The 18,230-nt window shown below is 36.1% G+C and overlaps 1 protein-coding gene across 4 annotated transcripts; it reads right to left on the minus strand.

Annotated features, from left to right (window-relative positions):
- Positions 1-71: 71 nt before the first annotated feature.
- On the minus strand, positions 72-18,226 carry FBXO8 (F-box protein 8). 4 transcript variants are annotated; one of them, XM_085058693.1, is made up of 6 exons: positions 18,035-18,226; positions 15,920-16,259; positions 13,674-13,800; positions 6,805-6,923; positions 5,110-5,306; positions 72-4,324 (listed from the first exon to the last, which is right to left on the minus strand). In XM_085058693.1, exons 2-6 carry the CDS (start codon positions 16,246-16,248, stop codon positions 4,137-4,139), a joined length of 960 nt encoding a protein of 319 aa, XP_084914819.1. In that variant the 5' UTR covers positions 16,249-16,259; positions 18,035-18,226; the 3' UTR covers positions 72-4,136. The 4 variants fall into 4 exon arrangements, with proteins under 4 accessions (XP_084914819.1, XP_084914817.1, XP_084914820.1 ...); XM_085058691.1 differs by having other exon boundaries at positions 15,920-16,256; positions 18,035-18,163; XM_085058694.1 differs by lacking the exon at positions 18,035-18,226 and adding an exon at positions 17,614-17,833 and having other exon boundaries at positions 15,920-16,256.
- Positions 18,227-18,230: the final 4 nt, after the last annotated feature.

Below are 18,230 nucleotides of genomic sequence, written 5' to 3' on the forward strand. Positions count from 1 at the left end.
TGTTCTTTGCCCATTTTAATAGTGCTTCTGAGCTTAGAGTGGTAGATTTAATAATGGCATAGAACAAGTCATCAGCCTTAATATTTATTAGTTTTAATACATCCATGAAATATCTGAAAAGAAAAAAATCCTAATCCAATAGAGGGCAAGTAAATCTGACTTTCCTAAATATTTATTATGATTTTGACATTTTTAACATGATCAAGTAAGTATACCTCAATTTTGTTTAAGTACTGAAAATAATACTTGTTTTCTAAAAACAGAACCATAAACAATATCAGATTGCACAATGACATCCTTACACAGAGAACAAAACTATTACCACTTCAAAAAAAAGCAATTCCTGTTGATAAACCTGTTTATGTTAAGGACATTAATAAACTAATTAGAATACTGAAGAGGAAACAGTCACATTTATTTGTTCAGCTAGTCAGTTTATTTTCTTAAAGCTGTATTTTGAAACTGTTTACATATTTTCTTTCTCCAATGTAGGGGGTGGAAAGAAAAGGTTAAAGAGAACAAATTGCATTTTTTTTCCTGAATGCGAATTTCTCACTTGCTTCAAAGTTGACAAACATGTCTCAAGCTTGTATTTGTTTGGGCTTCTGTATTTGTATGGGCTTCTAAAATGTTGAAGCAGCTTTGATTTATTTTAAAAAGTCAAAGCTGTATAAATGTGTTGTTTAGAGTTTGAATGGAAAGTATTCTAGATAGAAACAGAGTTTGAGAAAACAGGCAATATCAGACACTGTCTACAGCTAAGCCACGTGAATATCTAATATATGCCATATTCCTTCAATAAATGCAATCAGAGCCTCAGAATTTAATAAAGGCAAACATGAGCTGCATTTGTGTGACACTTTACATGGACACAGGTACACTCATTTCCTGACATGAACAGAAAAGTTTTCCTTCTGTCACGTCTGTGTACACTGAAGTTACCAAACTTTCAGAAATGGCCTCTCAGAACAATTCCAGCCTTTTAGGACTGGAACAGCCAATGTTTGCAGAGAGATGGGCGGCAGCCTCATTTCTTCCATCAGTGCTGTGTACAGTGCATACAGTTAAGAGTCAAGGCAACATCACGTGGCCAAAGTTCAAAGGACATGCAGTGGTGGAATTGCAATAGCTTGGAATCACTTTGCAACTATAAGCATGATCATGATCATATAATTAGGCTTAAGATCCTCTACCTAAGTCGTCTAAAGTGCTTGATGAAGCAGCTATTTCCACATCACATCATTTAGTGACACGTGGGTCAATGAAGTATCATTATTTTAAAATGTCTATGGAGACACCAAGCCCATTAAAAAAGACTGCCCAAAACTTTGTTTTTTAAAGAATTTTTGGAGGACAACTGAGAGAATTTTTCTGTTTTTAAGAGTACTTTTGCACCTACTTAAGACTTTTTCCTCCTTTTACGACAGAAAATTACGTAATTTCATGTAAAGTCTAGATTGCTAAAATGTAAAAAATTACTTCTCAGCTACTTTACAGACAAACTGGAAAAAGGACAGAAGAAATGTCTGCATTAATTACTTGTTTCTTGGTTGCCTCTGAGGGAATTCACACTTGACATGTTGCGTTTGCTATTTTCTGTTCAACTCTGTTATAACATTCAGCATGAGCTGGGTGCTAATCCTCTAACACTGTTCAAAATGCTATGGTGAAGATCAGATGCTGTTATCTGCATGTCATTAGGGTTTTGTTTTCCCCTGGACTTGGCTTATGGAAACTTGTATTATCCTGTTTCTAATTTATCTTCTTGGCTGCTACACTGGCCTTGAAGTTTTCCAAACCTTGCTAATAGATATACTCATCTATTCCACAAAAAACCACGCTGTCTGCCTGGAGTCTTTGTTCTCCATCAGGATAACTAGAAATTAAGAGAAATGCAGGCTAACAATTCACATGCTCTTAGTGCAAAATCAAAACCAGGATCACTAATGTCAACCTAAGCATAAGTCAGAAGAGAATTTTTGGTTTGAAGAGAAAATATTTTCTAATAAGAATAGTTCTAATCGCAAGATTCACTGAGTTCTTCTTTTAATGTGTGTAACGTTTGAGGAGTGATTCTTAGAAAACTGTATTCTGCTGTCTCCACTTCAGATCACTTTAAGGAGCCCAGAAACACTTGTCATTTATAGTCAGTTTACAAATTATGTTAAAAGTTTCCCCCTTTTATTGATTTTTTTTTTTGGTAATACAGGACCAGACACCTGTGCCCTAAACAAAGCTCCCCACTGTACCATATATTCTTTATTTGCATTTGAGATTAATTGACCACTGCAGAACACATCCTTGGACTTTTTGAAATACATGAAACAACACAGGGTGAAGTGAAGAGTATTTATCCTGAGCAGTGCAAGTGATACTGTAAACCTGTCTGGAATATGGCCGCAATACTGCTGGCTCCTGGCTTTGGCTGTGTGTGCTACATAAATGCAATGGCATTTACACTTGATTAAATAAATCAATAGTAAAAAAGTACTTTTTCTGTGTGCATTTCTGTTGGTGGACCAGAGCTATAAACACTTGAAATAGCAATAATAGCTACATCTTTTTCTTCCCATCACTTATGTAGACCTTGAATGGACTCTTCTCACATCTAAAACAAATGCAACACTCCCTAGGCGCCAAACAGAAAGCAGCAGCATAGGCAAAGTGCATTGCTGTGAGGGGTCATTCTTGCATTAAATTCTTGGCTCTGCAACAGGCTTTCTACATAAAAACTCAGATTAGCTCTGTTTTAGAGATTAATACCTTCCCACCTCACCTCATGGTACAGCAGTGAAAAAGAATAAATATACTTGTTACCATGATGTATCCAGATGCTACTGATAGCTGAATTATGTAAACAAACATAATCAGGAACAGCTCTTACTTCAACTACATGCTATGTCAATTTAAGAAAAGCACTGCTCTGTGAGTTGTCTGAACAAAAACTAGGCAAATCCTTATTCAATTTCTACACATGCACAGCAGTTGCACTGCTAATATTCTCCACACTTCAGAAAATGTCAAGACACAACCTGACCAACTAATTTTTGAAGTATTTCCATAAATCTAGAACTGTTTAAAATCTATATTTGTGACAGATTTAGAAAGTAATTCAGTATCTGACTCTGAAACAGCTCTCCAATCCTGCACAGTCACTGCTCTAATCTTGCACCGTCAGTTTTTAACAGCTTCAGCAACAAGTCATCTGGTATATATTTGCCAAGGCATTTCCATCACTGACACTTCTAGACTGAGGGAATCAGTTGAAAGCATCAACACGTTAGTCACTCCTACCACTTTCCCTGTTCAGATTTTTCCTGACTTACTGTGTTAATAGGTGATTGTAGTTGCCCTGTTTCCCAAAACTAGTACCTGCAAAACAGGTTAGGTACATCAATAACGTAAACCTCTCTGTATACTGCATGATTTCCCCTGGCTATCCCTGCATGGCATCAGGGCTCATCTAAAATAGAGCCTGTGATCTTTCAAATTGAGTGAATAGCAGATTGGCAACATGCTAATTCAAGTTAATAAATATAGTACAAAATACCAGCTTAGGTATTTTACAAGTTCTATTATCTCCTAGAATAAACTTTATTGTAGTATTCAGTCCAATGTTCCTCTAAATTAGGTATCTGAGGTAGTCAGCATTGTAAAAAAATGCAAACGAAAGTCAAACACTAATTTAAGAGATAAAAGGAGAAATTTTAGTTAAAATACTTTACAATAAAATAATTATGATTATAAATCTCTTTAGTTAAATATATACACATTACATGGTATTCTAAAAAAGAATGAACTTATTAAAGTTTCAAGCAGATCTAATGCACAAATTCACCACTTTGTCAGCTTAGACTGTAATGTCAGTTTAACATTCATAAATGGCTGTGTCAGACTAATGGCATTGTTTTGTGCAAAACTAAAAAAAAATTATGAAAAAAAATCCTTCTGTTCCCACAGTAAATAGATAGAAAAGCTAGTTTACACATACACACATTTACACACACAAACTTTGATTGCATACAGAGGTTAGAATGACCAGCACTAAAATAACCCCCATCTCTACAAAATAATTAATATCTTGAATTGGTGTAATTTTTGAAATTATAAATTTTAAGTGCTAGCAAATTGTGCTTTTAGGCAGCCACATGGCCAATAAGGTAGATGTTGTCATAAAGGTGCCCTACAAAATCTTCACTAATATTCTGTGCAGCTCGTCGCGTATTTCGGATGAATTCCCTCTTTGACATTTTGTTCTTCACGTGAGGGCTTGTTAGATCGATCGAAAGTAGAATCAAAGAGTAACACAGTACATAAACTGCATCTAGACATGAGAGAATAAGCAAAAAAAAATTAAAAAAGAAACAGTGATCGTTAAAAATATTGTTCCCTGTCTAAGAACCTTGTGGTCTTTATCATCTAGGCTCATAATTTTATTTATATATACATATATACACACATATATATACAGATATAGATATATACAACTACTCAGAAAGGTATTCCAGTGAAATAAAATTTAATGTAGCAACTTTCAAGGTAATAATGTCAGCACACTGCCAAATGAGAATTCACAATATTCTCTTAATATTTCTACATAATCCAAAAGCCACTAAGGGCTTTAAGCATGTTCATTTAAACAGATTCTCATAGTTTGCGTAAACTAAAGCAACAACCTGCAAAAGCTTGTACTTTAAATATGTAAGCAGTTCCACTGTTGAAAATTGCCTCCCCCAACCAATTAGAAATGCTTGTTAACTTGAATGTGGCCCAATATTCCCTTTAATTTCTCTGAGACTATCCACAAGGTAAAATGTTAACTGTGTAAGACTCTACAAGAGGAAATTCAGAAACGGAAAAAAGCTCAAGTACAGATAAAAATGAAGGAAAGATAACATGCAAATAAACCAAACTAATCAGCTAAAAAAAGAATCTGTATGTTTGGTTTGGTTGGGTTTTTTAACCCAAGTAGAATTATGACTCTATACTGAACCATTATGTTCTTTCAGAAATACTTGTTTAGGTGCTGACTTTAAAGCTATCAGAAACAGTAGCATCCTTCAGAAGTATAAAGACTGATCTACCGAATCAAAGCTCATTTTTGCTTACCAGGGCTAAGGCCAAGCTCTCTCATCAAATCAGGATTGCAAGCACAGAATCTGTGAGAGAACTTTGTTATGAGAGTTTCAAGGTACTCCCCACGCTCCTCAGGAGCGTGAATGTGTCTGAAGAACTCTCTCAGTGCATTTGGCAAGAACTGATTTCTGAAGTTGTGCAGTGTCACAAGGTCATCCAAAACATCTCTCCTGGCAGAATGAAAACCCACATTATTAGTAAAGTTTCTTTTAACTGTTTAAATATGAAAACGTGTCAATTTTAAAAATTAAAATTAAAGCTTTAGAATAGTGTAAGCTTTTGTTTTTGCTGAAAGGCAAAATTATCACTAACAGCACAAAGATAATATAAACATGTATTCTTTGCTTATTTGTAGCCAAATATTATAAAAACACACATTAATTCAGAATTCAAAGTTTAAATGTACATTCAGTCAAAGTCTACAGAGAGGCTTTGCTTCCTTTAAACTGTGACAAAACCATTAAAAAAGACAATAAAGGGAATAGATTCATGTGTGTCACACATTTTGATGTCTAAGTAGAAGGTGTCACAGTAGCATCTTGTTAAAACCATGCTTCAGCTAGGTAAATTTGTTCATGGAAGTTCTTCAGTGTGTGATGTTCTCAAATGTTTTCCACTGAACAAAAAAACATCTAAAAGATCTAGACCACAGCTATACTACCAGATGTTTAAAAGACAGTCGAAAAAAGTCTGGAAGCAAATTTGAAGTGAACCAAAGAATATTTTCCTATGTTTAACCTGATTTTTACCTTTCAGTACTAATATGGGAGTTTCAACATTTAGAAAACTAGTTTTTATTTTCAGTGTCTGATTATACTCTCTTTATGAAGGGAAGATCAATGGCAGTAGGAGTTGCTAATATTAACTTGCAATCTCATCCATTAAATGGTTTTGTATTTTTATTATTGACCAAAAAATTGATAAATCTAAAGTTTTACAGCACATGACTTTCAGTGGTGGTAACACTACAGAATGACTTCTTTTATTACTTTAGTAGTACAGGCCAAAGAGGATGAGAAGCAGAAGATTCCTGCTAGAGGTGCCGTTGGCCCTCTGTTCTTCCTATTTGGGTGCAGTTACTATTTTCCTTTTCTTTCGACTTCTCTTGCTGGTTTCTCCTCTTTCATAATACTGCCCTGGCCCAACCTGATGGCATGAAAAAGCACTATGGAGACAGAAGAGAACACTATAGCAGGGAGAGTGTTCCCTTCTGCAGCTCCTGATGTCTCCAAGAGCTTCTGATGTCTCCCCTCCATCTTAGGAGGCGTGTGCTACTTACAATCAAGAAATATCAGACAATCAAGTAATGGTTAGACGATTCAACATCAGTTAAAAAGCTATCATCCCTTAGCAAAGTGGTAACTTTACTCTTTCTGAATAACACCCATTGCAAGGGAAAAAAAAACCTCAAGTCAAAAAATGCAGCAAAATACTTATGTGAGATTTTGTGAGGATGTGAGATTTATTATTTATAGGTGGTATTTTTAAGGATTCTTATTAAGTGTTACAGTCACATAAATACTTGAACTGAGTAATGTGAACCATTACCTAGTTGCATTTTCTTGCCTTTTTACATCCTTGAAGTTGCATCACTACATGCAAAATATTGTTAAATGGGGCTGTACACTGAAAATTAATAGAAAATATCTTAAGAGAAATTGGAATTACCTTTCATCAAGGTAGATTCTCAGCTTCTTCCAATTCAGTGTTCTTGTGCAAAAGATAAACTTAGCTATTTCTTTCGGTGAATCGTCTAGTATGCCTTTGGACATAAAGTAGTTGACACCCTGAGACAAAATACATGTACATATAAATATGTTTATTTTTTACATTGTATTTAGGAACAAATATTGTACTTCACCAATGTAGGAATGTAATCCTACTAATTAACTGGTTTGTTTTTCAGAATGATTCCTCCTCCTCTAAATCAAATTTAACATGCAGAATACACTCTAAAATTATAAATCAAATGCAAAGAAACAATGTAGTGTTATGGTTGAGATTTTACATACAGTCATAGTGGAAAATTTTAAATTATGAACCCCATAAGGAGCATGTTGGTTCTTTAATAATTTCTTTACAGTGTATATCGGTACTTTGCTTTTCATACTTTTGTAATAGTATTTAAAATGCTGCAGGGACCATAACTGGTAATTTCATAACTTTTGCAAATGAGAAAATCTTAGCCATAATGTGTTTAGTCTTTAATATCTTTCATTAAAATGGTAATCTTCTCACATGTATACAATGTATCACATTCAAACAGATGCATTAAATGCATTTGTTTAAATGTGTAATAAAGCAAATAAACACAAGCACGTTGATTTCAAAGCATAGGTAAGTATCAACATATATAAATATGCATACACATAAATAAGAACACTATGCCTAACATAAAAACAGTTTAAAAATACAGAATTGCATATATATTATACTCATACTATGATTTCCAGAATTTTACACTTTGAACAAGCACACATTTCTTATAAATACACATGACAAATTTAAAGTATTTCAGTGATATTCTGGATTCTCTCTGGTCATTGAAATACCCCAAAGCAGAAAATTATTTTTCTTATGATCTCAGCAATCAAAACCCAACTAATGGATTTTAAAAATGTTCACGCTTTTTAACAGTAAAATCTAAACCTGAGAATAACTAACCAAGTTCTTCCAATTCAGTATGGCAGGGGCTGGCAGCAGGTCTCAGCATTTGTTACAAAGAAGTCTTACGATACTTAAGTCCAATATATCGTGCCTACAGCATAATGATGAAATGTAAAATGAAGAGGACAGTGCATTTCTGCATAGTACAATGTACCAAGGCCACAGCCTAAATCACCTTTTAAATACTTCTGAGGTATTTTTTCATAAATCTTCTGATATCAAATTCACAATATTTTGCAAGTCTGCCCTTTTAATTTACTTTACATCTATAAAAATGTAGGGGCAACCTGTCATTCAGAGTATAAACTAAACTTCCCAGTGCTCTTAAATTTTGTGTGAAAAAGAAATAAAGGACTCAGTGCAGATTTGGAGCCGTTTGTAAAGTGGCTTAGTAAAGCAAAGTCTTAGTTGCCTCAAGAAGGAAAATAATTAGAATATATGCTTGAGAAAACAAGTTAAAAGCCAAGAAATGCCTGTAGTATTAACTAGCTATTTTTTACCAGTCCATGGTTTTTGCTTATATAGCTATAGAAAATAGCAGTTATCAACATACGTTTATTTTTTAAAAATAATAGTTTATAAAAATAAATAAAAATATAGAGGCTTTCAGATAGGTAAAACAAAAAAACTAGCAATATTATGCCCCAATTTTAAGAAAAATCTCTATTTAGGATGATAATGCAACATGTAATGCTCTATAAGCTTGCATTTCAGTCCAAATCAGATCACTTTTAAGTTTGTCCATAATATGGATGGACAACATAACTTTAAGTACTTTCTTGAACCAGAGGTAAGTAAAAAATTAAAAATGGGAGATTAAAATGAACAACAAGAATTTTGGCAATTTATGTAAGATGAGCAGCAGAATAGCTCCTTTACACATACCCTGACTTAATGAGATTTGTGTTGGCTTCAGTAATAAGAATTTGCTTAAGCTAATACAAACTGAAGCCTGGCAAGGAAGTCCTGAGTAGCATTCCTGCTGCAATTAACAAACACTCCTGCAACATATCCAGAAATACCTGGCATGGCATAGAAGTGGCAAGATGAAAAAACACCTTCTTTATGACAGACAACAGGTTGCTTTCTCTGTGACAGTAAATGCTGCAGTTTCTCACACACTAGCTTGCAACTCCATGTAGGATATCCATCTGATAGGCTACAAAGTCTTTGCATTGTTATTCTCCGTTTCAATTCCCTCTCTTCCCCTACTACACATAACGCTTGACAACAACTTTCTGTGAATGCATTTTCCTCAACTCCTTCACAAGTAAACAGGGTATAAATAAAAAATATTTCAGCATGTGCCATTGTTTTTAGTTGATTTTTATTTCATTCCAAGCTATCAAAAATACTTTGTAACAGTAGATGCCTGATTTCCTTTTAAGTTTTTAAATTTTGCCTCACAGCAAATGAAAATTTACAAGATTTACAGCATGTCATTGAATCTGCTTTTTGTATCACTGTGAATACTGCCTTGAAAACCTCTCAGAACCCTTGATTCAAATAAATCACTTTGGGTAGCTAAAATGTTAGCTTGTGGCATATACACTAGCTGAAATAAGTAGCTCTTCACACTATTAAAACCTATGCTAAGATTATTTCTCAGTCAGCTGGCAATTCTCTTAGGAAACATTTGACTGCAGTCAGGTAAGCTGTTCTGTGCCATGATCTACCAGGTCTGAGAAACCCTTTTTAACACATTGGAAACATTGCAGAATGAGCACACAAAGTACTTTCTTAATTCTGATTCAGAGCACTACAATGTTCTTCGCATTAGAGAATTAGGAAAGATGCCTAAAGGATACTTGCCTGCCTTGCCTCTGTGGCAAGAATGTTATCTCTGAATTTCAAACAGCTCTGGATAAAATATCAATGTATGGAAGCGCTGATTTAAATTATATATGCAACTAATAATTTTAAGTATATACTAACAGTAACAACAAAAGCCATTTGTTGTATTTCAGTATGTTATTTTTCACAGTTGCTCCTTTTTTTTCCAGGCACTCAATGCTTGTTTTACCAACCTAATCTGTTACAGCACTGACACTCCTTGCTTGCTCTCTACCTGTTTCCAATAGCCCTTCCATTTGTTTATACACATACAGCATATCTAAAATGGAAAATTTTTCTTTTTCAGTGTTGGTTTCATTTCTGCATTGATTTTCTTCTTTGCTAAAAGTACTTTCATAACTCCTCAGTACAGCAGTCAACATTAAAACTTTTGTAGTTGCCTCTGACTCCTCTGGGTAGAGGTGCAAACTAAACAAACCAGGCATATCCTAAGTTAATGGCACAGAAATTCTGAAATCAGTATCTACTATAGTAGGGTCTCAATTTCTATTGATGATTCTAGGCAACATTAACATCATTAGTAAATAATAATTAGACATGTATGGTATTATTGTCTCCATTTTTCTAGGGAAGTACACTATCTTTATATATTTAATGGTGCATCTTCTAGAACAAAATGCACAGTATTGATGAGATATACAAGTTTTTATGATTGTTTTACTAAGTTACAAATCATGTGGTGACAAATGTGGACACAATACGTAACACACATTTCAAACAGTGTCTCTTTCACTGTATGTCTTTAAAATACAGTCTCAGTGATACAAACTTATGATGGCAGAAATTGCAAGTAGAACACAGAAATATTTTTCATGTTACACAGAATCCATAACTAATAATTTACAAGATTAAACCACTCTGATATTAATGTAGAGTTATTAAAATGTTTCAGCTCAATGTTCCTTTCCAACTTTTTTGATAAATCACACAAAAGAACTTCCTTCCTCTACAACATACATACACTTATAATATTCTTCAGACAGACAAATCAATGCATCTCAAAATTGGCTTGCTTAGTAGATCACTATGAAATAGGAGAAGTTTCAAAAAAATTACTTAGAAATACAGCACAGTAAACATTCCATCATCTACAGACTATCTATAACTAAAAGTCAGGTAAGGTAGCTTTATACAAGTGGCTAACAACTTATAACCAGGAACAGGTCAGAAAAACCTGACCTCCCTGACAAAAACTAAGGGCAGGTTGTAGTGAATGATACAATCTTAAGAGTGGAAGGCAGGCTTAGTATAAGCACTGTCTTACTGTACTTTATTGCTATACTATGTAAAGGAAATTCTGATCTCATTGAAGATAGTTTTGGTACAGTACAGATTCCAGAAGGTCCATAAAAAAATGCACTAAATAGATCAGTTAGAATCATTAAGGATGAAACAAAAAACCAGATCTTCTTTCCTGACCAAAAGATTCTTTTTTATACCTTCAGTTTCAATTTTAACTACATAGCATTGATCCATGTAATAAACTTGACAAAATATTTTGTAGGGAGTTAGAAACTGGATACAAAACAATGGGAAATAACTTCTGGTTGCTTACAAGTTCTGAGTCATAAGCACACAAGACAAAATGAGCATGAGAAACATTTCACATACACCATACACTCTTTAAAACAAAATACACCAGAAACCATGTAAGCAGATTAAACAACATAGTATTTATATTCAAGTGTTAATACTAACACTAAACCACCCCCTCTCTCCAAAGAAACAACAAAAACCAGGTTCCAAAAATCTTGGCTGCAATGGTGGTGCCATATGAAAAACCCCAACAAAACCAATCAACTAAAAAAAAAAAACCCAACCCAAACATGCACTGGAGGTTTTTTTTTCAGATTACGTGTAATGTGTTTAGGCACATTCTTTCAGCAGAATGTGAACACCTGCTATGAATTATGCAAGCTCATGCACACAATCAACACATTAAATTACAGCAGATATCACAACACCATGCACACAACAATGGCTAACCAGAGAATCCTACCACAAAGTGTGTAGATGCTCTTCCCTACCCCGTGAGCCACCGCTAGCTCTGGAGCTGTTGCTGTGGAGCCTGGTTACCCATTTTCATGATATGGGCGGTGTCCTTTGGAGAATCTTGCTCCTGGGGCTGTAAGTATTCCTATTTTTATAGTAATTTGATCAGGTCTGTTATCAAATGTAAAGCAGAGTTTGGCAGGAAATTCGGAGACACAATTTGTAATAGTGGAATGTCATATCATATATTCCAGTCACAGTGTCCTTATTATAATTCTGCCAATATCACAGTTGTAAACAGTCAAAGCAACAGTATTTGTGAATTCTCCTGAAACTCAGGCCCTGAATGGTTCCTACCAGGCTATGGTGCTCCACAGGGAGAGAGGAACAGAGCCCTTAGGAGATACCCTGAGGTTCTCATCTCTCATTGAAGCAGATTCTTTGTACTACTATTGTAAAATATAACCATAATGAAGAAGCAAGAGTAGCACAATAAAGTTAATACCTAATTAGGTATGCCGTAAGTTAGCTCTAATTTGCAGATCTTAATTTCCTTTAAAAACAATAAATCTTCTATTAAGTGCCTTTTCTGAAGGCTCCAAATGCTTTAAATGTACCAAGATTACTTTAAATAAGGCTTGAAGTATAACAGCACATTATAAACTAAGATAGTTAAGTAAAAAATTATGTTAAATTGAAATACAAAGAAAGATTTAGATGGACAATGCTGCTACCAATATACTTGATACATTATTGAAAACGTGTAAATTATCTAAATATTGCATTTTATTTGAAAACTTTTACATTTATTACTAGATTTGTGAAAATTCTGCAAAAAATCAATACTAATCACTCAAGTGGCCATGTGCTGATGTCTTGATCAAGGCTTTGTATCAGAGTTCAAGGCAGAGTTCTACCAGAGAAATTACAAAATACTCTGTACCGATAAAAGCAATGGTCTTTCAATCAAGCAGAACATGAGATAAAGCAAGAACTTAAACAAAATCACATTTTTGCAATGATTTATAGAACCACTTTATTTATTTCACCCCATAGTCTCAAGTTCACATTTTCTGTATCATCAGCACAGTGAAACGTGCTTCTAGAAGTACACCTTTTCATAACTCTTAATCCTTTTTCTACTTCAGATTTATTTAATTACCACTTCCATGTGTATGTGTAAGTACATGCAGGAAATTAACGCTATTTTTGTTCAGTATTGTGTACCCTCTTTTCCTAGGAAACATGAAGCAGGAGTCTGGTTCTATAGACAAGACTCTCTCTGTCCCTAGGGCATTAACTGTGCATCTCCCAGGCAAAAACTGTCTACTCTCAAACTGTTTTCTTTGAAAGGTAACAGATGAAAGCAGAAACTGACTTTTCCAGTTAGTTACATGAACTTATACATGGAAACCTTTCAATTTGACAATGGATTTTTTTAAGATAAATTTATGTTGTTCTATAAGGAAAGATTATGCACGACAAACACACACAGAAATTAAATCAAATTGATCTTCAGGATAGTTCAGCATTAGATCTTTTACATATTTCAAGATCTGCTCCTTGATAGTGGAAACAGGTAAAAATCCCCTACAAGAAAATGTATTGTCATAGATGTAACGGGACTTTATACTTCATCCTGCTTTGCCTGAAGTGGAACCAAACTCATACTCTGCAGATGCATTTCAGCATTTTTATTTATGTAAGGTATCGTTATACTCTTGCAATTCACCACTGTCTCTTCAGTTAGGATCTCTGCCTCATTTTAAATCAATACGTGGTTACAAATTTCTGGCATCCACAGATCAGACTGGTGTACATAGCACTAAAGAGGCAAGTCATGTAAACGATGTGCACAGGTACAATATTAAAAAAAAAGAACAGAATAGACCTGTAGCTCAGTATTGACCATCTCTACAATAAAACAAATACCTATTAAAACTTTGTTTTTATATGGCTATAATTGTAAAACAACAATGACAATTACTGTAATTGCTTATTACTGTCAGCAACAGTTCACTTACCTCATCAGGGTTGGCATTAAAGGTGAGACTGCCCTCATCTAGCTGCATATACAATTTTCTAAAAGAAAATCCTAGAGGCGGATTCTTATTGTATATAGAACAGTGACCCCAAGTGGATTTGCACAACCTATGAAAATAGAATTAATCTATTATGAAAACTCCTTTCTGAATTTAATGGATTTTACAGAAGCAAAATGTAATCAACACTGCAAAGCTAAATACTTGAACTATAGAAAAAGCTAGAAGTAGGCTGCTTGTAACAGTTACTAAGTCTTTTGCACGTGTTTTTCTAAAATCCGCAATTATATGATTTATGTTTTCTTCTCATAGAGGTTTTGGTACATTTGAGTGCAACCTCAAAACATATCCCAGTAGGTGGCACCACAATGACAACCACACAGCCGAGACCTCTGGCACTCCTAGAATCTGAACACTGGCAAGTTGCTCTCGTGCAGTACTATGACAGATTAAAACGTTGTGCTTCTTTTCTTGTGCCCCAGTTGTACAGTGAATGGGACACCTGCACACATCTGCACAAAATTACGCCATTAATTCAGCACTTTCCCCATGTGTCCTTTTTCACCTGACTCTTCTTCCTCCTGTCTTGGCCAGTCCTAAGTACTAGATCCAGCCCCATCCCTCTATATCTTCTATAACTTTTCAGTTTCTTTCTCTTTTATTCCACCCTGACTCTGTATCTCCATTGGTTTCTGTCCCTCATCTCAGTTGCTTTGATGGTACCACCTGAATTAATCTTTAACTTTCACTTTCTACCCATTCCAGATTCCTTATTGAACTGGTAGCTCTGTTTCAACACACCTGCCCTGTAACTAATTAAGGACAATGTTTGGGACCCACCAAATAGTCCCTGGAGACATGGCAAAGATTCTGTTTTCAGTTCAGGAATCTGGGTCTTAAGTGGACTGAGTTTGGAACTGCAACCACAGTACTTACCAAAGTTTAAACACATCCAATTCACGTAGAATAGTGAAGATTTTTACAAAAATGACACAAATTGAGATTTTTATTTACAGCTAGATCAGGACACATTTTCATTACCAAAGTGCATACTTTAAATGTGAGTATTATTTGGAAAGATTCCACTAAAAATTACTGAACTGTTTCCCAGAATGAACAAAGAAAATACCTATTTTCCCCCGTATGTTGAGAATATATACTTCATGCAAATAAGAAGCTCTATTATCTTCAGGCTTTGGTCTAGGGAATTTGTATTTAGGGTGGGTTTGATACCAAGAACTGAGCCCAGTACAATTCATATTGATAAACATAGAAGCTTACTGGTATCCTTCACCAGAATTACTGTTTCCTGTCAATATAACAGTCCCCAATAGCAGAACAATTGTGACTAAGCAGTCATATTGCATTATCCTTGCGCTAGGCTCAAAAGCATAATAGGAAGGGAAGCTGATTAATTCAAATGCAGCAGAGCAAAGAAATAGATGAAGGAAGGAAGAAATGTAGAGCATAAAGAAAGGAAAATAAACAACCTGAACAGCAACCCAACTGCTACAGTAGTAGTCCTGTCTGTTAAGGAAGAAAATGCTGTGAAAGAAGTTGAAAGTTCTGCTGACCATCTGCTCTAAAGATAAGTATGATTTTATGAGTCTTATTACATTACTTTATCTGAAAGAGTGTTCCTTTATTTATTTCCCAGACATACAAACTCTGCATATATTATACATAAACGTGTTTCAAGTGTTAGGCTGAAGAAATTTCACTTGAGAAAAACCAACCTTTTCTTTCCTCCCTCCATAACCATCTTCCAAAAAATATACGCTCATGTTGCTACAAGTGCAGTAGATAAGTTCTCACTCCTTTTCATTTGGAAGTTTGGCTGAATGGGTTTGCTTGCTTAAACTAGACATCAGTTTGAAGCTCAGAGCAGTAATGATACAAACACTTGAGATGTGCTTTGAGCGAATACAAAACTGAAGACAACTCCCTGTATTTTTTCCCCATGCTATCTCAAATGACAGGTGCATAATAATACACATATATACTTGTGCCAAGCACACCTGTGTATGTAGTAATCTCTAGTAATACTGCATAGTAATTAGAAATCCAGAATAACACATTTTAAACAATGTATGTTTCCTCTGTGTCAAATGTCATTTAACTCACGAAACCTTTGCTAAGGTTAGAATGACAAAAGGCACTCACTGAGACAAATTTAAAATCTAGTAATTTTTACTATGTCCAGGTGATACTTCTTTTTTCATGCTTACCCTTGCCAGAGGAGCTCATCATTAGCAAGATCCTGCCAGACACATGATGCTAGACAGAGATCAGTTGCATTCAGGTATGACAAAATGGTAAAACTAAGCTCTGGTGGCAACATTTCCAGGTTAATGAATCCTTCTTGTTCTTTAGATTTTCTTGTTTTCAACAGGTGGTAGATGTCAATGCCTCCTTGGGCTTGTTTTCGATGGCTTGCATTGGAAACATTGTTAGCAGGTATCCTCCTACCATGCTCTCTGGTAAGATAGCCTTGCCCGCTGTATCCTTGCTGTTGCAATTGCTGGTTTCTAGCAATTCTCCAGAGTCCCTGACCCATCTGCAAGCCTGCTGGACATAAAATCCAAATTAGATGTTGACAGCTATTTGTAAACATTTGTAAGACAGACTCAACACATAAGTAAAACGTTAGGACTGATCTGAACAGACTGAAAGTGAGTTTTGTCAAAGTTATGCTAATTAGGTAATCAGTCTTCATGAGGTACCTGAAGAAATACTGAAAACAAAACCCATAAAAAAACTGTAAGATTTTTTTCAAAAGTCTCAATGCTTGAAGAGCTACAAAATTAACAAGAAGCTTCTGCAAAGAGTACCAAATATTATCTATATCCTATGCAAGTTAAGAAGCCTTGGGCTTCAGAACATTTGGAATATTCAGACTTCCTTTAAAATTTAATAAAAATACCTTATTTAGAGTCAATGAAGCACTATAAAACACAAGGAGAAACAAAAATGTATTGGGTAGCACACAAGATGAGGCTGTGACCACACTGAAACAAAGTTTAATAACTTCAGTGATAATGCAGTAAGGATTTTGAGTGCTCAGAAACTAGAGAATTAGTATCTTTTCAAGCTTTCTAGTAGCATAACATAAAGTCTTGAGAATAAGGTACTCACACACTTATAGAGAGAATATCACTGCAGAAATAGCACAAAAAGCCTTTTTGTAATGTAAAAAAATTTAAAATATATTTACTATTTGAAGGACCAACTGAAGAAATTTCACAGAAGAAACAAAATGGATCACAATTTAAACCATTCTAGAATCAAATGCTTAAAATCCACAAGCTCTACTGTTTGTGTAGATATTCAGCAGCTTACACACCATTTGTTAGAACACATATAATTTTCCCAATCACATAATTACTTTCAGCTTTGTAGTAATCCAGGATGAATGCTTTCAGTGCTCACTCATAATACCAGATGAGCAAACCCATTGTTATAAAGCCTTTTGAGTAATGGTGTCAAAACCTATATTTTAAAATTATTTTGAACTTATATTTTCAGTCTTCAGATTCAACAAGCCACTCAAATCCATGGTTTCAAACTTCCAAAAGCATAACTTTATCTAGTAATTGAAACCTCTTGATAGCTTGGCTGCAGTAACTACCACAATAAAAATAACATCAAGCTTGTTTATAAATCGCTGATCTTCTCTAGCTCTGCCTGGTATCTATCAAAGTCTGATTTAAATTCTAATTATGTCTTCTTCATGTTAGTTTGCTACTGCGTAATAAATTCTTTTGCAGTGTTGACAAGCATGATAGGATACTAAAAGCAATCTAGATTAATGCTGCATTAGTACTGGATTCTACTTCATTAAACAAAAAGCGACATGTCCTCTAGATATAAACACTCTCCGCTTTATGGTAACTGAGCCCTACAGCTGCTGCTCTGCACCCACGATTATCCCAAGAGAAAAGCGTTCCTTCCTTCGATGCAAGCCTGTGGAGGCTGTAGCTTCGTTCATCGCAGCTGCGTTGCAACCGAGGCCTGCAGGTCCCCCCGTAAGGTGAGAGCCCTTCAAGCGCGACTGGACTAGCAGGCTGGCAGGGGGAGGCACAACCCGTCCCACAGGCCCAAACACCCCCGGGCAGCCGAGGGCCGGAGCTGCCTGCGGCCGCGCCGCCCTCCGAGCCGCTCTGCCCCGCGCCCGGCAGCGCCGAGACCCGGCCCGGGCACGGCCGCCCCGCTCCGGGGCAGCGGCGATCGCGGCCCGGCGGGTGCCGCCCCCGAGCTCCATTGGGCCGCTCCCGGAGCCCCCGCCGCCGATTGGCCGCGCCGCCCGTCCGTCCGCGCCGCGGCGGGGCACCCGCGGGCCCTACCTGTGCCAGCTCGGCTCCAACCGCCGCCGCGACGAGCCCGGCCCGCCTCCGTGCGAGGGCCGCGCCGGGCGGGACGGAGGGGCTGCGCGGGCCCGGCGGCGGGGACAGGCGGACAGGCCCAGGGAAGGAGCCTCGGCAGGGAGGCCGAGCCCGCCGCCGCCGCCCCGACTCCTGCCCCGGCAGCTTTGACGTCTGC

The sequence above is a fragment of the Lichenostomus cassidix genome, chromosome 4, assembly GCF_008360975.1.
Source record: "Lichenostomus cassidix isolate B80296 chromosome 4, HeHo_3.0, whole genome shotgun sequence".
Taxonomy (NCBI): domain Eukaryota; kingdom Metazoa; phylum Chordata; class Aves; order Passeriformes; family Meliphagidae; genus Lichenostomus; species Lichenostomus cassidix.